The 25,220-nt window shown below is 42.4% G+C and overlaps 1 protein-coding gene across 3 annotated transcripts in view; it reads left to right on the forward strand.

Annotated features, from left to right (window-relative positions):
• Positions 1–25,220, forward strand: part of LOC147020675 (plasma membrane calcium-transporting ATPase 2-like) — a 191,334-nt gene that overhangs the window by 18,157 nt on the left and 147,957 nt on the right. For all 3 annotated transcript variants that reach the window (XM_085896204.1, XM_085896202.1, XM_085896203.1), the window contains exons 2-3: positions 19,843–20,352; positions 22,910–23,107. In XM_085896204.1, the coding sequence (XP_085752330.1) occupies positions 20,148–20,352; positions 22,910–23,107 (403 nt within the window). In that variant the 5' untranslated portion in view covers positions 19,843–20,147. The remainder of the gene's footprint in view (positions 1–19,842; positions 20,353–22,909; positions 23,108–25,220) is intronic.

A 25,220-nucleotide genomic window follows, 5' to 3' on the forward strand; every position in this document is an offset into this window, starting at 1 on the left:
CAGTGGCGATGCACTGTTGATCATGCCACCACAATAAGTTGAAGTATAAAAAAAGACTCTGCTGTTGGTGTTTGTCCCCTTTCTCAACTGTTCCTTTTGTTCTGTTGTGTCCCGATCTGTTCAGTGTACTAATACTAGCTCTTTCACAAGCCTCGACTATGTGTATTATATAAAAAAAGCCTTGGTTTCCAGGGTGTCAAGCTGTTAGCAATATATGAGGCAGGGGATGCCAACCCAGAGGGGAGAGCAATATTCCATTAAGCTGAGGTTCAAAGGTGGATAGGAGTTCAGGTGTGCCAAAGAAGGCCTTTTGCATGGTGGAGGATGCCTTGTTGAAAACTGGCTTTGGAGGCCAACTTTGAAATGTGGTTTGCCCAAGAGAGATCTTGAATGATAGTGAGATCTCAGGGTTTAAGTGACTGAAGTTATTCGAAAGGGTTGGTGAGAAAGTACATGGGAGGGTTTGCAAGATGGTCTTGAGAGCGACAGACATGGACAGACACAGACAGATACAGAGACAGATAGACGGACACATTTCTCAGTGTTAAAAGACGTATTCCAAGTGTTTCACCAGTTTGTGATTTTGTCAACATCTAAAGCGAGGGAAGAGGCAGTTGCCTGTTTGCTTGAAGGATGGGGAATGGCACGATAGAGAGTGGAGTCATTAGCAAATAGATAAAGAAAATTTTCCAGAGAGGCAGAGATAATTGATGAAAACCAGGAATAGGACGGGGCCCAGAACACTGTCCTGGGGGCACTCCAGCCTTCACAGGGAGAGGAGATGAAAGGATTCTGTCGAGTGCTACACGTTGACTATGAGAGTAGAGGAAGTCAGGAAGCCATGTGTGGAGTTGGCCTTGGATGGCATAGGCAGAGATTTTGGAGAGAAATGCAGGATGTCATACTGTATCAAAAGCACGAGATATGTCCAGAGAGATGGCCCTGATCTCACGCCTGCATATAAATATAGATAACCGTGCTCTCCTATTTACTTGTTAAATTTATCTTCATTTATTGGACCTACAACTGGTTTTTGATTACAAGGTGGTACATTGCAGTACAGATGTTTTCTGTCACTTGAAAATATCTTTTTTTTTTCTTCTTTTTTTTAAACTTCCAAAAGGTATGCCTTGTGTTGGTTAAATGGTTAGGGTCCTAGGATCCTAAGTTGAAATCCCACTCGGCTGTTGCATTAATACCAGGTGGGGTTGACTCTGCCTGTCATCCTTCTGAGGTTGGTAAAATGAGTGCCAGCTTGCTGGTATCCTGTGTTGGAGTGGTGACCTGCCCAGGATTGTGCCCAATAGCCCAGGATATTGCTTAGGCAGCACCAATGTTCTGCACAGAGTATGGTCCCAAAGGATGGAGGTTGATTCAGGATGTCATCCTTCTGAGGTTTCCAAAACGAGTACCACTGTACTGGTAATGTCAGTGGCACAGCTGATGCAGTGCCCTCTATTACCCCCAGAAAATGATGCAACCTGCAGCCACAGGCTGCACATGACAGCTAGTTTCCCACCAAAAGGTGATCCTTTGAGATGGATTTCATGGTAACTGAGTTTAAATAGGAATTGTTTTGTTTGTGTGGGCATTCAAATGGTTGTTTTTAATGAGGTTTGGTTGCATGTTTTTTTTTTCTCATGATGATAAACATTTACATGCAGTATTTATTTGTCATGTTGGTTACAAACACACTCATGTTCTCTGATGTCACTGAGATGAGAAGAAATCTCAAGTTCACATCACCTTCATCGTTGTATTGTCTCCACATTCTCTCACAGACCCTCACAAAAGTGTCCCAAACCTGACAAGAGATGATTGTGGATTTGAGCTGCTCACAATGCAACTTAAGTTCCGTAATATGATTTTGATCATCCGCAAATTTCTTCTTTCATTTTTTTTTCCCCGATGCTTAGTTGCTATTCCTGTTCTGCTTTGTTAAACATAGTTGGCATTTCAATGCTGATGGAGAATGAAAGGGATTTTAATTTGAATAATGTACAGACATGCAGCTCACTTATTTCATGATTGGTCTGCTGCTTTCACCCAGGGTGATCTTATCTTTGCTTGCTTCCGAAGCCATTGCCAACATACTGATTGCAAATGGGGAAGCAATGCCATTTTGAGATACTCCACCACTAATGGCAGCAGGCGCCAGATAGTGTGGCGAAGCATTGAGCACTGTAGATGATCATTACTTGAACCTGCCCTTGTTTCATCTCCAGATTGTGGTGTTTTGTTGGAGGTTGTTGTTCTGTGTGAGAAACCCTGCACCACATTTGTATAAAGGCTTTTTGTAAATAATTATTATTTTGTTCATCTTTCTTTTGGGGTAAATTCCGTATTTTAAGCGAATTTGGCTTGCCAAAGCTTGAAGGTGAAAACACACGTTCTCGACTAATGTTTTAAGAGAAATATTAATCTTGCCTATGTGTGTTGTTGGTCATCTCTGGTGAGACCCTTTTCTTTTAATTTACCTGTTTGATCACATTTTGAACTATTAACTGAGGTTCAGTACACGATGGGCTGGCAGGATGGCCTCGAGCCCTAGACTTATGCACATTCGCCTCCAAGCTGTCTAGCCTGGGTTTGAATCCTGACCTAGCTATAAACAGTCATCCTGTTGTTTCACAGGCAGGGTGATTCATCAATGTGTGTGCTGTCCCTTGGATGGACGGTAAACTGGGCGTCCTATCTGCCGGTATTCGTTGGTGGATGTTGAAGGTCCCACGGTGTTCTTTACAGAGTGGGCGAGCTATCGCCGGCACCATGGCCAACTTACAAACTCTTGCCCGAACTACTGCTGGGAAGGCAATGGCAAACCACCCAGCATAAGCCTTGCTCTGGAAGCTGCTTTGGTGGCACAGGCTCTCCACAAAGAGTATTATACATGAGAAAGAGAGGGAGAGGAATAGATAGATACACAATGAAAGTATTGTTACGGCTGTGGAAATTCGCAAACCACCATTCAGGTCGCGTAGGTGAGATAACTCTAAGTACATGTGTAGTTAGCCCCAAACCCGTTGTTTAGAGGGAATTTATGTGATTCATTCGGGCTGTGACGCTTTGAGATAGCGTTTTTCTGTTCTATCTTTATTTTGAATCAACCGCCATAACCATCAAACCACCACCAAAAACCCTCCACCACCCTCACCTCTCTCCTTCTACGGCCATTCCCGCATCACCTGTGAGCACTGAGCGTCGGGCTGTCTTGGGCTCGTTCAGCGAAACGCACTGAGCCGCGAGTGCAAATAGCGGCCTTTCCGAGGGAAAATTCGGATCACGAATGCTACACGCCCACTTCTGATCCATCCAATTAGCAAGCGCGGGGCGGCTTGGCCCCGCCTCCAGGCGCGTCTGTGTGGAATCGAGATATGCAAGTTCTAGGATCAGGGGAGATTCACGCCCCTTTTCCTCCGTCCAATCGGCGAGCATGGCTCCGCCCCCGAGCTCATCCTGATCCGGAAATTTGCATATGGGTTCTCCTGCCGGCCTATAAAACACCGAGCGCACGGCAGAGAAGCGCGAGAGTTTTGGCAGTCAAGTCGGGTTGGAGAGCGGAGTGGAGTCGGGAGGCGAAGGCGTCGAGATGGTTTCTGCAGTCGGCTGAGGAGAATTGTGGGAGGAGGCCAAGGAGCTCGGGTCCGAGGCAGGGAAGACGGCGGTCGGCGACGAGGTCGCGGTGGGATCGCTCGTCGCGGGACCCAAGCCAGCCAGCCATTCTCCTCCCCCAGGGCATCAACAATTTCCCCCTTTCCCCTGCGCTGAGATGGTGCAAAAAGGGGGCCCCATTCCCACCCCACTCCAAGCGGTGCCAACGAAACCCGCGAAGGAGCACGAAGTCGGGGCACTGCCGGGCAGCCACATTTGCGGCTCGTCACGAGGACGCGGGTAGGACCTCCCCGGTCTCGCGGACCTGGCCGCTCCTGCAGGTCCCGCGCAAATATTAGCCGACAAGCCCGTCTGCCCCCTTGCCTATGAGGGTGGCTTATTTCCTTTGCTTTTGAGTAAATGTGTGTCGGCGCCATCTGTGAAGTAAAACTGTATAAGTGTTGCCGTGTGTTCGCGTATTCGGTCATAGCTCTGCATTGTTGTTGTTTTTTTAAATTGATATATGTGCATTCTCACTGTTTGACTGTATATGTGTGCTTTTCGTAGGCTGGGTAATAAATGTGCATTATGTTGAATTGTTCCCCGTTTCGCTGCGTCCTTTCCTTCGTATGACTCTCCATCTTGCTTCACGTAAAGGGTTCATAGTGGGCTTAATACGCCCGATAATTAATCGGAACCGTCAAGGCCGACGATAACACCGCTCGGTTATCCCGATAGCACGGAATGGACCGCTTAGGCGGTTCGTGTCCGGAGTCGGCCTGCAGCGAGGTACGATCGCCCGGTTTACCATCCGCGTGGGTACTTAGGTAGGTCGAGTTTGGCGAACAACCCTATCCTACGCGGGTGGCCGATTGGCACGATCGTGGTGAGGTCGAAAGGCCCACCCGTGACTGGCTCTGGGCGATAGTTCCCGGAGGGTCACGACTGAATTGTCCATCCTGTGGGCGACGTGCCGCGATTCGAGTCACGTGGCCGATCGCACGCCGGCGGGCGCGAATTCGCAACAGTATTAATGACGTAAGGTAAAGGTATGTGCATACTCTCCACAAAGCATCGGGGGTACTCACTACAAGTCATTAACATCACGAGCTGCTAATCGACTCTGGACAGGTGACCAGTCCATCGGAAGGTGCTGGAGGTTAGGGGACGAATATCTAATTTAACCAGTTGAGCGAGAACACAGTGGCATACTGATTCCAAACACATTGTGAGATCAGCAAATGTTTTGTGGAAATGATTCAATACTGATTCAAAAATCACTGAATTGAACTCTTCCTTGCCTTAACCTTTAAACATTGCATTTCTGTGTGGCCATACACAAACACAAACACATACACATACACGTGCACACACATATGCACACACATGCACACACACACACACACACACACACACACACACACACCCCAGGTGCAAATTGTGCCTTTTCATCAGATCACAACGAATCGATTTTTTCCATTTGTTACATGAGAACTAAATCTCAGGAGGGAAAATCCAAGCCTTGCAATTTTACAGAATAAAATCATTTATTTTTTGGCTTCTGTATTGTTGAAGTAATCTTTGTTTAATGTGCGTTTGTTGGTTGTCGTCTCCATATGTGGGTTTCAGAAGGTGGAACGGAGCCTGATCCCAGATATCGAAGGGTGCGTGTGTGTGTGCGTGCGTGCTTGTGTGCGTGCGTGTGTGTGTATGTATGTATGTATGTATGTATATATGTATATATATATATATATATATATATATATATATATATATATATATATATATATATATATATATATATATATACGAATAAAAGGCAATTTGTATGTATCAGTTTGTGTGTCTCCTCCATAACTCCAAAACTATACAAGGATTTATAAAGAAATCTAACACAGGTGGAGGCCATTCAGCCCATCATGCCTGCGTAAGCACCACACCAACCCATCCACACAAGATCCAAGGAAGAAAATGCAAATTTTTAAAATTAATTAATGAATTTTGTTGTTGTTGTTTTTGTAGTTTTTGTATTTTTTTTCTTTTCCCTCAGGGGAGGGGGTATGGACTTTGTTAAAACACTAGACATCAACCACACACCCCCCTTGACAAGGCCACCACCAACAGCACTCTGTACATATGCACACAATCACCCATCAATGCTCAAACTACCTAAAAGTCTTATCAACATCCCTATACCCCTCCATCTCCATAACTTCCAGGTACCTATCTAATTCTAATTTAAACTTGTCTACTTTTTCTGCTGCCACTACCTTTCCAGGGAGACCATTCCATGCATTAACTACTCTCTGAGTAAAAGTCCCCTGCCTTGCTTCCATTTTAACTCTCCTCTTCTTTACTCTCAAGCAATGGCTCCTGGTCCTATCACTGGCTACTCTGTTGAATAATTCATCTGCACTTATTTTATTAAGACCTTTCATTATCTGAAACATCTCTATCATATCTCCTCATAACCGCCTCCTTTCTAGTATATAAAGCCCTGTCTCCTTCAGCCACTCCTCATAGCTGAGTCTAGCTAGACCTGGAATCAATCTCGTAGCCCTGCGCTGAACCCTCTCTACGGCATCTATGTCTTTCCGGAACTGTGGTGACCAGTACTGGACACAATATTCTAGATGTGGCCCTCACTAAATTCCTGTACAATGTTAACACCTCTTTTGATTTATAATTGATCCCCCTCCTTATACAGCCTAAAACCCTATTTGCTTTACCTATAGCTGCCTGGCACTGTGCTGTCTACTTACCTATCGATTACCACCCCAGATCCTTCTCCTGTGTGACACGCTCCAAAATTACCCCTTGTATCCTGTAATCTCTATTTTCATTGTTCTTTCCCATCCCCAACACCTTACACTTGCTCAGGTTAAATTCCATCTGCCAATCTTTTGCCTAATCTATGCAAGTATGAATACTTTCCTGAATCTGATCACCACCCCCTCTGCTACCCACCTTACCTCCAAGCTTTGTGTCACCTGAAAATTTGGAAAGCTTACTCTTCACCCCGTTATCCAAATTGTTGATGTAACTATTGAATAGTAATGGTCTGAGTACTGATCCCTGAGGTACCCCGCTGCTTACATCCCTCCAGCAAGACATCCTCCCACTCACAGCCACTCTTTGCTTCCCACCACGAAGACAGTTTTCAATCCAATTAGCAACCTAACCAGCCACTCCACAAGCCCTCACTTTGGCTCACAACCTCCGATGTGGTACCTTATCAAATGCCTTCTTAAAGTCTAGATATACTATATCCACTGCCTTTCCATCATCCACACAATCAGAAACTGCTTCAGAGAACTTTAAAAGATTTGTTTAACAGGAACTACCTTTGGTAAATCCATGCTGACTATCTTTAATTAGTTTGTATTTATTTGAATGGTTCCTCATCTGGTCCTAAATTAATGTCTCCAACACCTTCCCCAAAACTGAAGTCAAACTAACAGGTCTATAGTTTCCCAATTATTTTCTGGATCCTTTATTAAATAATGGTGTTACATTTGCTCCTCTCCAATCCTCCGGTACCTGTCCTGACTCCAGGGAACGATTGAAAATATCCATTAAACTATAATACTATAAAACCGAGCAGCCTGAAACCTTGCACGCATACTAAGAAAACTCCAAGGAAGTGCAAGAGTGAAAATTAGGTGTTTGGGTTAATTAAAACATCCCTTTTGGAGACAATTTAGGGGGTGTTCATCACAAAAAAACAAAATAAGCCTTACCAAGATGGCGTGCGGTCAGCCCTCTGTCGTTGTTGGAGTCTTCAGCCGCCATTTTGTTCGGCCTATTCAAACATGTTTCGATTTGGAAACACGATCCACTCTCACGGACTAATTAAGGTATATAATCGAAATATTATGTCAGATTTGAGAATCGGATCTGGTGAACAAAATAAGCGTCGAAATCTGGAGTGAAATCTGAAGATTTTCACAAATTAGCGATTTTTTAACTTAGTGTATTTATTTCAGCAAAAGCAATGAACTTAACTTTTTCTACTGTTTGGACGATTATATTGAATGAAGAAAAGATTATGGTAATGTGCAGAAAGTGTAAATTCATTGGGTGAAACGCCGTGCTTCATCACCTGCTTTTGCAATCCATGGACGGCACAGTCCACATGGGATCCTTTTTTCGGTAATGACGTACGCAGTTTGCTGTTTCCGTTTTCACCAAACTCTCTTCTTACGGTGTCCAAGGCAATCTCCACTCATGGCTTCCTCTCCTGTCGCAGTCAACGCTGGGCTCTTAATGGAATTCTCTCATCTCCTCTGCCCATCCAGACTGGAGTGCCATAAGGCAGTGTTCTGGCCTCCAAAACCAGTCGCCGACTGGGCATCCTCCGTCGTGTAAAGTCCTTCCTTGGCACACCTGAGCGCCTGACCACATACAAATCTTTTGTACACAGCCTGATGGAGTACTGCACTCCCCTCTGGGGAGGTGCTCCTGCCTTACACCTCGCTGGACTTCACGCTGTGGAAACCAAGGCTTTTAGGATCATTGGTATCTTCCGCGATGAGGCTGAGTCTTTGGGTCTCTCACTCTCTCACCGGAGGCAGGTCGGTGGTCTTTGTCTTCTACCTTTTCCTCTCCAGCCTTGCCCCCCCCCCCTTTGCTCTGTCTGTGATCTTTCCCCCCTATATTTCGTCAGGGCGCTCAAGGTCCGCCAAAATCCTTCTTCTGTTGAAACGACCAAAATGAACAATCACTGCTCACCTTCTCTCTTTCATTCCTCTTTTTCCCACCTCTTAAAAAAAAACTCCCACACTCTCTTCAATCCCACTCTTCCCTCCAGGTCTTCAAAACAGCTGTTCATCTTTTTTTTCTCTCCGTTAAAAAAAATATTGATTTCCCCCCCGTTAATCCACTCCAAACCCACCTCCTTCAAATTCCCCGTTTTCCTTCCTGAAAGTCCCTGTCATGGAAGGACCTGAAAGTCCCTGTAGTACCATCTTGTTTACCCCACCCCATACTCTCCCTTCCACAGGTCTCCTATTATCTTCGTTCCCCAATGTTTTGTGCTTCCCTCTCCCAGCCCTTTTTTCTCCTAACTTGCGATATGTTTCTGTGTATTAGCTCTTACACGAGCCTCGACTTGGTATTTAAAAAAACTTTAAAAAACCCATGCACAACATGGCCAGTTCTGTTGCTCCTAGTTGATAACAAAATACCATCAGAACTTACTTGTACATAAAGTGTGTTACCTGTATGTGCATTGTATACATATATCCCATGTATGTATGTCCAAGGTGTTTCAAAACTGTAGAATCAGAGGAAATATTTATACTTACGAAATCGATGACTCCCGTCCTCTGTTTGTGTGTTTGTTTGTGTGTGTGTGTGTGTGTGTGTGTGTGTGTGTGTGTGTGTGTGTGTGTGTGTTTGTGTGTTTGTGTGTTTGTTTGTAGGCACGATAACTCGAGAACGGAAGAAGCTACCAATGTCAAATTGCACCACGTCATTCAGGAGGGTGATGGCTAGCGGTGATTAGATTTTGGTCAAAATCGGTCAAAGGTCAAGGTCACAGTGAGGTCAAACATAATTCCGTAAATTCATGTGGAGAAATGGAGTATTTTTGCTTCAGTCGACGTTACGAGTTCATTTTAACTTCGATTTTCATTTTGTCTTTGGTTTTTGCGATCGCTTAGGACGGTTAACACTCGGTTGTCGAAATTCTGGTAAAAATCGGATGTTTTGGAGACGTTTTAAGATTGTATAAAAAATATTTCACTCGCCGCATCACATCTTGTCACGTGGTGCAGCGCGCTCGAGCAGACGCGTCATTGAGTCACGTAAACGTTTTGCGTGTGCGCGCTGTCAGTGTTTTCGATAAAGATGGTGTTTAAAAGTCATTTTTTATCCCAATAAAGGTTATCATCGCATGCCTGACTCGCTAAGCCGTCGGATTATGTAAAGATTGTTGGAGGATGGCCAAATATTACAGTTTTGTGACTTTGATAAAATAATATGAAATAATTGCGTGGAGAAATGGAGATTTTTGCTTTAGTCGACATTACGATTTTTGATGGTTTGGTACAGAATCATCGTAGAAACTTCTGGTTTGCGTCGCTACCTTCACTAGAGACAACTTTTATTAGACAAGGTCAGAGGTCAAGTTGACGATTTCGTAAGTACCAGTCTATGACTGCTTGTTTATTTCTTTATTTTTTTGAGACGATGCCTTTGAGGTGGAAAGAACATCATGGACCGATGGCATGCTCCCACGTCGTCCAGATTTAATGCCACTTGACCTTTTTCTTTGGGGACATCTGAAATCAGTGGCTTATACCCAGGGGTTCATACAATTTTTAAAGTTAGGTTCTCCAATGAATACTCACAAAAAAATATTTTTGTCAGCTTTGAGCGGGCTCGTCTTCTTTCCCAATCACCACTGATTTTTTTTTTTTTAATCTGCCTGTCAGCTTTGTATGCATCTTACTCCTCTGTATCGGTCTCTCAGAATGTCCGTTCCAGACGAGACACTCGCAAACCTCTATTTTTTTTCGTTCTGGACACTCCTGAGCCCCCTCTTCTTCCTTTTCGATGGCACATTCTCCTTATATCTTTTTTTTATTATCTTAAAAGCTATAAGCATACAATATAGTTCATAAATTATATTGTTATAATTTCTAAACTTTATTTTGTACATTTACATTTTGAAATCGCTGTAAATCAATTGTTAGAATTATCAAGGAAGAATCTTACCGACACGAGCTGAGAAAACCACCTCTTCTTTATCTTCGCTCACGTGTTCTCATCAGATCATCACATCTATTCTTTAAAAAAAATCTTATAAGTTAGAAGTTACAATATAACATATTCTTATAATTTATGAACTTGATTTTATACACTTTTAAATTTTGAAATCACATTATATCATAATTATCATGGAAGAATCTTATCTACACGAGCTGAGAAAACCTTCCATCAAAGGCCTCTGCTGTTTGAGTACACTGTTGAGCTTTCTGAGCATATAAGAAGTACACATTTATTTATTTTTATTTTTTTATTGTTTTACCGCATGTAATGTTGTGAAGTACAATCAATCAGACCAACCAGGAAATGCTCAGTTTCACATAAGTTTTATTCACAGTACTCGGCTCCATTTCTGGTCCCGTGTGTAGCGCATGCGCACATGGGACTCACGTCGAACCCGAGGAAGGCCGATACGTCACACCGCGCATGAGTACCTGAGTACCAGTTATGTGAACCGCTGTTTATATCACAAGACCATGCACTGTTGAAGATCTAAAAAAAAATTAAATCGGAAACGAATTTGCTAAATTGATGCGTCAATATTAAGAAATGTTCGAAGAAACCTACATACAAGAATTGATGTGTATGCATGTTAGTGGGTCGCAATGTGAGCAATTATTAAAATTAAGTTGTAAAATAAATATCCCTATGATTCCACACTTTTGAAACACCCTGTACAATGTACCGTCTGTGTCTATCTGTACATCGAGTAACAACTTTGATATATACTGACTGAATCTGAAGTTTTCTCCATTAAATTGCCAAATATTGTCGCTAATGTTTGGGAGAATAGCCAAAGATAAAGGAAACGTGCAACCACTCGAGAGATACTCCAAAACCATTTCCTTTTCTTCGGTACTTGTGATTTTATGCCATACATTGTCGGTACTTGGTAAATGTATTGGCTATTTAAACGTCCATCGATATGATGAAGCTGAAATCTGATGTGGGTTTGTTTCTACAATTCGTGACCCCAATTTTTAATGGCTCCCCAGAGTTCCTTATACCCCCAAGGAGTACTAAACCACCACTTAGATTTTTTTTCCTTCCTTTTTTTTTTCTGCCAATGTCTGAGCTGTATCTCAGCGCCGGCAGGGACTTTCAGAATGAAATTTTGCATCAATAATGGGAATATAAATTATGTAGGGCTGTGACATAACTTTAACCTTGACCTAATTTTAGTCATGACATAATTATAAACAATTCAGAATTTTTCACCAAAACTCCACGAAGGTTTGTCTGATCAGTACAAAATTTCCCTCTATAGATAGCCTAAAGCAAGGTGCATTTAAGCTTATTTTACATCTTAACCCTCAGATGGTGAAGGTCAAGGTCAAATGACACTCTGAAAAAGAAAGTTTTTTTTGTCATCACTCAATTTTGCCAATGCTCAATCTCAATGACCACTTGTTGACCTTTCCAGACTTTCTTTCATCATAATAGCATACCTGCACTGAATTTGCACACCTGAGATTTTTTTTTGTTTCCTTGACCTACTTTTTTCTGATTGTGAGATAATTAACTAAAAACATCTTTTTGATCATAACTTGAATAGTTAACCTCCGATTTTTCACGATGTTGAGTTTTATGGATAGATTGTTGATGTGGACACATCTTCTTCATTTACACTATATCCCTAAATATTAAAGGTCAAGGTTATATGGCAGTCCGAAAATAATATGGTCATCATTGGATCGTAGGTGCTGGAAGGGGGATGGGGGTGTGTGCGCTTACCCCTTGTGATCACCGATATCTAGTTTAAATTGTTCTCTAATTATTTTCCATATGTATCAAATAATCATGTGATATTTTGTTTGATCAACATTATTTATCACAAACACTTTGAGCAGAAATTAATGTTATTTTTGCATTACTTGTAAGTGTTATTTTTATTCACATTTCATAAATATAACTCCAACTACTACTGCTTCTTTAATGGCTTCAATTATTCCTACATTATTGTGAGGTGAGCCAGGGAAAATGTTTGGCTCTTCTTTCACCAAATAGCTGGCCAGGCTTGATGTTCCAATGAAGTTGCAGAAATTGGTAATTTGTTCAAAGTACCGGTGATAACTCACCTACTCTTTCTGAGAGATGCCATGGATCTTTACCATCCACCAGATAATGGTAACAGATGGGGGACACCAAGTTTAACATCCATCTGAGGAATGGCACATGCATTGATGCGTCTTCCTGCCTGCAAAGCACCAGGATGAGAGTTTATTGCTGTCTCAGGATTCAAACCCAGGATAGACAGCTCAAAGGGGAGTGTGCATACCTCTAAGAGTCTAAGATGTCCTTACGTATATCAGGAATGTAACATTGGGTACAACAATTCAGGTCCTTCTCAAGAGCCTCATGAAAAACCTTTTTCACTTTCAGAAAGTAACTCGATGGATACATGAAAATATTGTAACAGTTTTGGAAATGTACCCCAGGGGGAAAGCATACCTGGACACGTCATAACCCTAGGATTAGTTATTTCATTAGTATTTGTGTAGATAGTCCTTAGTTCCTTGTCAAGGGGTTATTTGGTGGAGGGGGTGGGTGGGGGAGGGTGCATGTGTTGGTTAGTTTGTATTTCCCCGCTGTGATGTCTTCCTCCTCTTTCACTCTTTCTTCCTTCACCCCCATCATTCCGTTCTCTCCCCTCTGCCACTTTCAATCTTTCCTCCTTCACCCCATCAGTGTTACCTTCAGCTGCGCGGCCATTCGTCATCCCTCAGTCCGGCGGAATCCCTCTCCATTTTCGCTCCATGCGTACATTGCTTAATTGGACACGTTCGATCCATCTGTGGTCGTTAATCCTTCAGGCCGATCAGATTACCTTCACCTCATGAGGCTGTGTCCATTCTCACATGCACGTTCGTGGCACAAGGTGCGGTGCTTTTCCATGCGTGGTGGGGTGCGGCACATCTTGCAGGCAGGGTACAGTGAGGACTGTACAGTGAATGGTTGTGCGCGAGGGAGGGGGCTGGGGCTCCCGTAGTGACCTTGGGTGCATGAAGGGAGGGGCAGGGGCTGACGTGAAAGTTTCCTCAGAATGACGTGACATTTTCCACAGGCTGCATCGTGGACCCGCCCCCATCGGATGTACACCAATAAAGAGGAGGCTTGCACGAGCCGAGATGGAAAAAAAGCTTTTTGAAGATGAAGAGGACAGAAGCACATGAGAGGAGACTGATGAAGGCAAGATCCCATGGGGAAAAAGGAGCTTGGAGCTGGTCCTCATCCTTGCGGGAGAAATCTCATGAGATGAGCAAGAAGAAGAAGGAGAGGACAGGGAGGAGGGCACTGTGGAAAGTCCAGAACGCAGTTTGGTTCGTGGGGAGCTGCGAGACATCGGGGGCCGAGCAGAAACAGCGTTGCTTGCAGCTGATATACTGTATCTAGGACACCGGAGAGGACTCACCTACTGGGTCTGAGCACCTCAGGGACAGGGTTGTGTGTCCCATAATGCCACATCGCCACTACCCATCTTCCCCATTTCCATTTCCATTTTATCCAAGAAAAGACACTACTTTTCTTTTTTCCATACCTTACTTTTCTTTTCAAATTCTTATTGTTGCATCCTTCTCCCCTGAGTGAATGATGGCCAAGTCTCTTGTGTAAGTAAGATTGTGTAAGGAAGAATACATGTTATGGTTAAATCTGCTCTTATGTATCTTTTGATTTCTTGCTTATAAATACTCGCTTTAAAATAATTACTTGTGTGTGCAAATAATCAATTGTTTCTTGTTATTTTCAATCTTTTTTTGATTGTGTTTTCCTTTATTGGTCTGACATAGTGTGCACGTATAGTTAAATGGGAAGTTATACCCTACCTGATTTGCTCTGTTAGCCGGTGCTGCACCTATTTGTTCTGCTCGGCCAGGTGTGGCACTGAGGGTGTGGCCACTAGTTTGGTTGCTATGTCAATAAATAGGTATTGCAGAAACATCGAAGCGTAACCCTGCTCGGCCAGTAGTCAAAGTCAAGTGGCTATGGCTGTGAAAGAACTACAGCCCGTTGGACCATGGAGTTATCTGTGGTTAGCGGCCTCAGGACCAAGTGTTTGGGAGAAACTCGAGTGCTTCCCCTTGTGATGAACCCCAAACCCCATATCTGTAACTATATATATATATATATATATATATATATATATATATATATATATATATATATATATATATATATATATATATATATCACCTTTTAAGAAAAGCATCTTTAACAAAGAATACTGTGGGATCAGCAAGTGCAACCAGAAATGACAATTCTTGTGAGACATGTTCTCTGATGTCCTTTGATGTTTCGAAGCAACATCATATGAGTGGGTTTAATTGGGTTGTAAAAAACACAAATCTATTTTTTTGTTGCTTTGCATTCTCCATCTTTTTGCCTTTATTTTGACCAAATCCTACTGATTTTCCTTTCAGTTTTTCATTCTGTTGCTATTGGTTTTCAGAGCAAGTATGCACAAATGGGTTGGGAGTGCAAGTAATTTCGTTTCAGTGCCATGCATTGCCAATAAAATCATCTTTGCATCCTCTGAAGATGCAGCAATTCAGGAGCTGGTCAATGCCATTCCGCAATGTGTTTAGTCTTCAGCAAACCGATTGTAGCCTTTGATTAAATTTGTTGTCCGCTGGATATGCATTGATCATTGCCTCACTAATTCTATAATTTAAATTGAAGAGTGCATTGCATTGCAGCTAACAGGGCAAGCAGTAGATGGAAACCCCGATAATATATTTTTGATTGCTGTCTCGATCACACACTGAATTACATATTTATATTCTCCTTTCTTTGTTCAATTTTCTTCCGAATATTTTATATCAGTCATGGGTCTAATTGATGGTGACAGTGGGTCGATAGGTGATTCTATACGTGTTTGCATTTCACTCGTGACTGAGTGCATTTACATTTAAAGAGAGGAAGGGAGAGAGAAAGAGAAAATCATTGATATTCTCAAACATAATGTTCGAAAATAGCAGAAACCATTTGTTTACACGTATTTTGTCCCTGAACATGACTGTTCATTCTGCCATGTAGCTTACTTTTCAAAACCTTGTTTTCTACTTGTTGCATTGATATTTAAGACTTGGCAGAAAACAACTGAAAACCATCTGTAAACCACAATTAACAAAAAATATATATTTTCAAAACAAAATAAAACGTTAGTCAGTTAACATATTTCAAGGGACATTAGTCAGTCAACAGTTTTTACTGGATACTAGTCGGTTAACAGTTTTCCGAGACATTAGTGAGTTAACAGGTTTCACTGGACATTAGTCAGTGAACAGTTTTTACTGGACATTAGTCAGTTAACAGATTTCACTGGACATTAGTCAGTGAACAGTTTTTACTGAATATTAGTGAGTTAATTTTACTGGATGTTGGTCAGTTAACAGTTTTTACTGGACATGAGTCAGTTTACAGTTTTTACTGGACATTAGTCAGTTAAGAGGTTTCCCTGGACATTAGTCAGTTAGCAGATTTTACTGGATAGTACTCCGTTAACAGTTTTTCTGGGTATTATTCAGTCAACATATTTTACTGGATATTAATCAGTTAACCGTTTTTACTGGATATCAATGAGTTAACAGGTTGTAGTGGATATTAGTCAGTTAACAGTTTTTACTGGATATTAGTCAGTTAACAGTGTTTACTGGATATGAGTGGGTTAACAATTTACTGGATATTAGTCAGTTAACAGATTTTACTGGATATTAGTCAGTTAATAGTTTCACTGGATATTAGTCAGTTAACAGATTTTACTGGATATTTGTCAGTTAACAGTTTTTCTGGATATTATTATGTGCCACCTCCAGACCTCGAGCCGAGTGTCTCTTGAATACCCAGATGGAAAGCACGACAAACATTAAAAACGATCACTTTAAACTTTTCAATCAATTGACAACTAACCAGGTGAACCAGTGACGTACAACAGAAGGAACTTTAAAATGCAATTTATTTAAAACCCACTGTTAAAATGCACTAATATCAATCAGTAAGAATGCAATAACAATTCAATCCATAGTTCATCAGTAACTGTAAACTTCCACACAGGAAAGTACAAGTCACAGTCAATGCTATATAAAATCAAAGGTACACACATACATTTTAATGCAGTTTCAAATACTTCAACAACTCTTTACAAAGGCAGTTACTCTCTTGACAAAGATAACTTCACAATCACGTTTTAATGCACCCCCTTTTACCAGGATTCATAACATGAACCAAAGATAAGATCATGCCTTGTCCAAACATGCAATTAAACCTCTTGCCATGTCAAACAAGCATGCAGATCTGTGAAACTTTTGCCGTGTTTAGTTTTGCCGTGTAGATGAAGCGAGTATGAAAATGAATAGTCGTGTAGAAACTACCATTGCAGATTGGTGGTCAACTTTTGGGTGTAGAGCAAGTGAGCCCCGCGGGAATGATCACGCAGTATGGACCTCACCACATCTCTAGCTGAACCACGAGAAGGCACGAAGTGGAGGGAGGGACGGCCTTGGCGCACAACTGCGGGCAAAGGAAGCATGCCGGTGTGCTGTGTTGGTTCTTCGTGAGCACAACTGATCAGCCAGCAGGAGTGAAGCCATACACCTAGTCAGTGGTCCGTGTGTGTGCACCGTGCAAAAGCTCACGAGACTGTCGCTGCATGTCTTCCCCCATTCCAAAGCACTCCGCTGTTCAAAAGCTCTGTACGCTGCTCGAGCTGGATCTCCGGGTCACCTCCAAGATCACCACCGAGTCGTATGTGCTTCTCCTTCCTTTGATCTCCTCCCAAGCTTTCCTTCTCTCTTTCTCTCCTTCTCCCGATCACTCCTCTCCTCACCTTTTTCGCAAGGTCAATCTTGCAGCAAGGCGACACATGTCTGAATCCAAAGATTGACCACAGCTTAACCAATGGTTGAGAGCGTTGGTTTCTATAACAAAACTTTCATCCAATTCATTCACACCGTGTAATGCCCCTGTCGACCAAAGCATTCAGCCCCAACACTGGTCATCTTCAAAGCTCTGTTGACCATCCTTCTCAATGCCACGATGCCAATAACACATGCCGATGTCTGTGCACGAATCCTTTGCCCCATTTTACATCTCATTTAATTAACTCACTGAAACTCGAGTTGTCTTTTGCACTGAATTATCAGAATCATGTCTTTAACACAAAACCATTTCCAATTATACAGGATTTACTAATCCGTAACAATATTAGTCAATTAACAGATTTACTGGGTATTAGTCAGTTAACAAATTTTACTGGACATTAGTCAGTGAAGTTATTTTTTTTGTTTTTTTTACCATGCAGGCTGGTATGTACAACCCTCATATCCATCCAGCAACATCAACACAGCAATCCATCCTCTTCATATGGCCATTGCTCAACTCCAAGATTCCTTCATTAATATGCTAGTTGTCACCATCTCTAACAATCTCTCCTGGTAGCCTCACATCCTCAATATCACCAAATCTGCCTCCAAGAAACTTCTTTTTATCTTCAGAGGTCACAAATAATCCAACTCCCACCAGCTTCTCACCCTCTACAAATCATAAGTCAGACCAAATGTTGGAATACTTCTCCCATATCTGGGGTGGTACTTCTCCATCAGTTATTGGTATTCTGGATCGCGTCCATTCCAAGACTGTCTGACCGATTAACGATCTTACTTTGTTGAGCCATCACCAACCTTTGGCAAATCTTCGAGCAGTCTCGTCCTTGTCCTTGTGTCTCTTCTCCTGCTACTCCAACAGTCAACAGTCACCTGTTTCAAGGACTTCCTACCGGATCCTTGCATCCAAAACCGTGTTACCGTTCAGATCGAAATCCCTAAATTGAGCGAGTGTTACGCTGATCGACGATTACGTGACAAATCTTAATCTTTGGCTGAGCAACCGAGTCACGCAATGCGAAATGCGAGCTTCTGGCAGTACGGGGTTTGCAACCAATTTACCTTTAACCGGATTTGTTAAACCACTAGAAGAAAGTGCCAGAACAAACAGGATTCCCCCAGAGACCAAATAAGGTTTGTAAAATATTTTGGGAACAACCAAAGGGATGGGAATATAGAAAAAGCAAAACAGTTTATCAATAATGATTATATATAATTTCCTATATACACCCATGAACAATTGCAAATGTCTTAATTGTCTAAGTCCTTAATAGTAGTCCTCAATAGTCGGAAGATACAAAAGTAGGAAAATCAGGGGAAATTGACGAGACAAGAAGAGAGTTGGGCCAAACACTTACGTTGTTTCAGGGTCGCCCTGCTTGGGTGTATCTATTGTCCTGGCATGGCGTGGAAGGATTGAGGGATGTGATCACAGTTTGCACAATCGATCAAAAATATGCACAATCGATCACAGATACACAGTGTGCACAATTGATCATTGTGTGCACAATCAATTACAGGCTCAAGGAGTGCACAATCGATCACAGACTCACAATGGGCACAATTGATCATTGTATGCACATTCAGTTCCAAGCTTAAGGAGATCACAGTCGATCACAGCAGGCACAGTCGATCATAGTCTGCAGTCTATGACAGTGTGCAGTATTAATCACAGACTCACAGTGTGCACAATCAATCACAGCAAGCACAGTCGATCATAGTGTCCAGTCGACCACAGCATCTGGCTCACGGTATGCATGCAGAGTCGATCTCAGTGTGCATATTCGGTCACAGACTCACAGTGTACTAAATCGATCACAGTATCGACAGACGATCAGAGTGTGCACATTTGATCTCAGTGTGCACAATCAAAGTTTGCTAAATGCAATGACGTCATCAGCAGTTACCTTAAACAACAATTACTAAATTAACAATGAAACTAAATTCAAATCGCATGAAACATCTGAACGTCAAACTCACCTGTAGAATCTGCTTTTTATATTTACGAATTTTAAGTGACCCAATTTCACCATTTATTTTACCTTCATATCAGACACACCTGGGATTCTGCCAATTCACCCGGTTCCATTTTTCTCTCCAAACTTGCTGAAATCTAATTGATGATTTTTGTGCAAACACCATGACGTCAACTGGGGATATTTTTTGTGTTTTTCTCTTCTCTTTACAATTCAATTATATTCGAAGTCAAGTCACTGTTTTATTTCACTTCCATGTGTGTAGAATAATTTCAAGGGATATTCTTGGTTGTTTTTGTGATTATTATTATTATTATTATTTTTTTTTTTTCGAACACATTTGCTTTCAAAAAGTTATTCAAATGAGATACAACACCTAATGAAGTGGTGAAGTTTTGTTTTTTCTTAAGATATAAGGAAGAAAATAAATTTTATTAATAATTATATGTAATTTCACTGTATTGAAATAAATAAATAAAACTTTGACATTTCCCAGACCTTTGTGAGTATCTCATTGCAAAAATGTTTTGATTTCCCCCCAAATGCTTCCCTCCTGTAATGATATGTATCTGATAAGGAAAAGTAAAGCCCTCATTTTCTCTTCTCCCTCTCTCTCTCTTTCCTAGGATGATAACTGCAAGCAATGTTTGAAGATCTGCTGTGGTTCATGTAGACATACGCTGCAACCAATGCCAAGTGATTTGATTTCAGTCAATAATTCTCAGGCAATCCGCAAGATCCAGGACGATCACAAAGCCACATACATATGACCTGCCCTTCATTATCCATTCACTGCTTTGTGTCCCTGAAACTAAACTGAATGGGATAACATATCATGCATACAATATACTAGTGCAGAAACAAATATCAGCATATCGTGAGATCGACGGAGATAATTTTAAAATTGTGGCTGTTTCAGCAAAGCAAGGCAATGATGGATGGAAACACAGCCTGTGAACCTCTTCAGAGAACTGTCAGGTCTTCGGGAAATGGTGCAGACTCAACATTTGGTTGCTCTACAAAGGACTTGAGGTGCCTCATGGAATTGCGAGGTGCAGAAGGTCTTCAGAGACTGAACGAATATTATGGAGGCATTAATGGCCTGTGTGAACGACTGAAAACTTCACCAACTGAAGGTGGGTACTGGCATAGTGTCGGTTAGGGTCTCCCTCTCTCCCTCTCCCTCTCCTTCTCTCCCTCTCCCTCTCCCTCTCCCTCTCCCTCTCCCTCTCCCTCTCCCTCTCTCTTCCTCTCTCTTCCTCTCTCTTCCTCTCTCTCTCTCTCTTCCTCTCTCTTCCTCTCTCTCTCTCTCTCTCTCTCTCTCTCTCTCTCTCTCTCTCTCTCTCTCTCTCTCTCTCTCTCTCTTTCTCTCTCTTCCTCTCTCTGATGTAGCAGTCCTCAGGGTTACTCGGTGCATAAATTTACCAACACATTATTTCTTGATCATACGTTGAGGTTTGGTTTGACTTTTTCTATCTCTGAAGTTGTATTGACAATTATTGTGATGCTTGTCTATTATAAATTGATTATTTGGTCATTTGTTTAAATTATGAAATGCATCACACCCTTAGACAAAACATGGTCTGCAATGTGCAGGAGAAAGAAAGTCTTCCCTATAATTTACTTTCATTTACAGTAAAAATCACTGTATCTTCCTTCTCAGAAACTTCTGCACATCAAGAGGACTCATCTCAATGTCTTCTTTTTCTCATTATGGTTAGGGGATTTGGGTCTGGCAGGATATTGTAGACCTAGAGGTATGCGCACTTGCTTTTGAGCTGTTTAGTCTGAGTTGGAATCCTAACCCAGCTGTAAACTATCACACTGGTGTTTCACATGCAGTGCGATACATCAAATGGTGCTTTGCCCTTCCGAAGGACATTAAACCAGAGGAGCTGTCTGCCAATACTGGTCGTTGGTGGACTTTAAAGATTCCACGGTGTCTCTTGTGAAGAGAAGGCGTGTCATTGCTGCACCATGATTAAATTACAAATTCCTCCACTACAGGGTGCACTCCATCAGCGGTATAGTCTCGCTCCCAAAAATAATGCAAAACCACAGCCACATGTTTCACATAATTGAATTAATGCCAACAAAGATTGAACAGTGCACACAATTCAAAGGAAGCCCATAAGAGGTAAATATTGCAATTCCGACAACCCGTGGCCATCACATATAGCAAAGTGTACACCAATAAGATGTGCTGAGAACGTCCTACAAGATCAGAGACTTGCTCTTTCAGATACAGCACAAGGCTGCAGAGTAGCATCATTGGCAGAGGGTTGCCACTGATATACAATGGCCTCTGCTGGTTAGAGCAGGAATTAGTAATTTGTTCAGGGTGTCGGTGATAGCTCAGCTACTCTTCGCGAAGGACACCTGTAGGATCTTTAAATAATCCTGGCAGATTGGATATCTGACTTGATGTCCACATAAGGGAAGGCACTCTTTTTGATGAACTACCCTTGCGGATAATGAACCAAAGAAGCAACCACAGGGTTTTTAGGTAAATCATGAAGGAGGTTTTGAGTGGTACCATCATTTAAATGTAAAGTGCAACAATCACATTTGGGAACTAGAACGGCACTCAGAGTTCCTCGTTTCGCCTCGCTCGCTCATTCTGAACAAGAATACCATCGTTAACTGAACACGCTACTATTATGGCGCATATACCCGAATCATCCACGCACCCTATTATGTCACATAATTTCTTGGCATGGGTTATGAACATCATAAGTTGAAATTGTTCACTCGCATCTGGCCATAGATCAGATACATGAAGTTTCACTTTTTCAGATAAAGACTTCAATTCAACCAATTATGGCTGGAATACAACTTCACCGATGACATCATCATTATCACCCTATGTGCCCCATGGGGGAGTTGATGACATATACCAAGTTTCAATTTTTTTCGTTGAGAGTTTCAGAGAAAATCCAATTCTTTTCCCCCTTTAATCCAATATGACTTCCATACCATGTGACCTATGAAGTCAGAGTTATAAATAAAATATTCTCCATGGGGCATCACTCCTATGTTTTAAATTTTGCATCAATCGGTCACACGGTTGCAGCGAAAAAAATTTTTTCAAGCAAAATTACACACAAATATAGCAATAGTCACATCCCCTTTGGGGCAAGACTAATGACTATGAGGTATCTTGTCTTAAAGGCCATCTCCTTCTTCTTGCATGTGGCAGCTTGCCTGGCATGTCATGATCATTTTGTTGGAGCACAACAATGCTTCTGATGTTGTGCCCCTACACCAGTACACTAGTACTCATTTTACCAACCTCGGAAGGATGACAGGCATAGTCAACCCCACCTGAGGTTAATTCAGTGGCCAACGGGGCTCGAACTCAGGATGCTAAGATCCCAAGCCAGCCACCCTAACCACTATGTTAACACCACTAACCACTATGTCAACACCAGGCTTATAAAGACCATGATGTATGTTCCAGTGGGTAAGGCTGCAGGAGCAATCCTCAGTCACACTTGAGCTGAAGAAGAAGTGCCACCTTGTATAAACAGTTCCCGAACTTGTACCAAAGATAATTTGTTCAAAAAGTATCCACTTATCAGTCATCCAGGCCCAGATGTCGATTTACCTATCCATGTACTTCAGCCCTGCATCTAATAGGTGCAGGTGCATGTACTATCCATCCATGTACCCTGCATTTTTGACTGTCCACAGGTCTCAGCGGCAGCACGATGGACATGGATAAACGCTTGCAGACATTCGGTCGCAACACCATTCCTCCGCAGAAGCCCAAGTCTTTCCTCCGTCTCGTCTGGGAGGCTCTACAAGATGTTACCTTGATCATTCTGGTGGTTGCTGCATTGATTTCACTTGGCCTTTCCTTGTACCCAACACCGAAGGACATACAAGCAGGTGAAAAGTCTGATAATATTTTTTAATGACAAAACTTTCTTGTGGTTCATGTCTTCATCATGCTAACATTGATGCTGCACTGAATGTCATATGTGTTGATATGCATAAACAGTATCTAAATAAAGTACATATTTTCAAATGTCTTTGTGTTTGTTTGTGTATTTGTACATTTGTACGTTATTGTTTCACGGCCGAACCATAGCACTGAGAGGCCACAAATTTTGGGTGTTCAGAATCTGAGCAAGGTTTTGAGCCCACCACACGATGGCTTTGAGGTCCGCTTTGAGTCCACCGAAGGCCGCTATAATGTGTACATTAGGATGTGGGGTCAGGTAGTGCTACCGCCAGCCCGCGGGCAAAAGGTAACCACCATGAGGTCAATAACTCCATCGCTTTTCAATGTCCAACTCATCCTGGAACCACTGCTGGGAAAAGCTCACCCAGCTGGGCAGCACCAGGTTGCCTCAACCCCCCTTGCCCCTCCTCCCCCACTGGGCAGTGTATGTAGCCCTGCTAGTACATACATATGTATGTATATGTGTATATATGTATATGTATATATATATATATATTTTTTTTCATCTTTAGTTCTCCAACGTTTATTGAACAAAGAATGACTCTCCGTTTCGACCAGCAACACGAAACATTCGTGCCTCTGCTGTCCTTTGTCAAGAGTGTAGAAAACAATTCAAAACCCCCCGTATTAACACGGAAAAGGGGGTAGGCAAAGCCGGACCCACCAACCAAAGCCGTGTTCAGAAACTCAAACACGTGACTCAATTGTTGGTACATTAAATCAAACAGCCTGGCAGCACATGCTGTGGGGTGGAGGGTGTGTAAGTGTGGGGGTGGGGTGGGTTTGGGGGAAACATGCTTGAGGTGATCATTTGTAATGTGAATCATTGAAGCTAAATTGATGTAATACAAACATACATGATTTTAATGGCCTGAACCAATGGAACAAATGTGGAAAAGTGTTGGAATGAAGGTGTAGGGGTAGGGAGAGGGTTAGAAAAGGGGTTAATGGGGGTAGAGAAGATCATGATTTTGGATTGGGGATGATCTGAGATGGTGGTGAACAGCCGTCTTGAAGACTTGGATGGAATGAGATTGAAGAAGATCTGGAAGTTGGTTCCACAGGCAGAAAAAAGAAGAACAAATGAGTGGAGCTGAGCAGTGATCCTGGATTTTCGTAGTTTCACCAGAACGGGGGTTGATGGTGGACAGTGTGTGCCCTGCCGAAACCTGGGGGTGGAGCACGGAAAAAGCAGAGAGTGTAGACCAGAAAGGAGCTGGTAGAAGGCAGAGAGACCACCGACCTGTCTGCGATGGTGGAGTGATAGGCCCATAGATTCAGCTTCATCGTTGGAGATTCCAATGATCTTGAAGACCTTTGGTTCCACGGCGTCAAGCTCAGCAAGATGAGGCAGGGGAAGCAGCCTGAAGGGGAGAGCTGTACTCCATCAGGTGTAGAGATAAAGGCCTCGTATGTGCATAGGAGTTTGGATGTGCCTAGTGAGGACTATGTGTGCCACAGCATGCCCAGTAGAGAAGACTGTCTTTTGAGGCCAACTTTAAAATGTGGTTTTTCCCAAAACGATCATGACTGATAGTGTGACGCAGGAGTTTAAGTGACTAAACCTCCTGAAGAGGAGCATTAAGAAAGTAGATAGGAGGGTTTGCCAGATGGTCCTTTCAGAGAGGGAGAGATTGAGATTGTGACATTTGTCAGGATTGAAAGACATATTCCAAGTGTTTGACCATCTTGTGACTTTGCCAAGGTCTGAAGAGAGGGAAAAGGCTGCAGCCAGCCTGCCTGAAGGATGATGGATGTCAGAGCAGAGGGTGCAGTCATCAGGAAATAGAGAAAGGGGATTTTCTAAAGAGACAGACATATCATTAATGATGATCAGGAACAAGACTGTGCCCAGAGCACTGCCTTGGTGGCACTCCAGCCTTGACAGGGAGAGGAAATGAAAGGAATCTGTTGAGAGCCAAATGTTGGCTGGGGGGGGTAGAGGAAGTCAGTTAGGCATTTGTGGAGTTGGCCTTGGATGCCATAGGCAGAGAGTTTGGAGAGCAAGGTAGGATGACAGACTATATTGAAACCACG

Source organism: Eptatretus burgeri, chromosome 9 (genome assembly GCF_056783735.1).
Source record: "Eptatretus burgeri isolate ZD-2024b chromosome 9, Ebu_testis_v1, whole genome shotgun sequence".
NCBI lineage: Eukaryota > Metazoa > Chordata > Myxini > Myxiniformes > Myxinidae > Eptatretus > Eptatretus burgeri.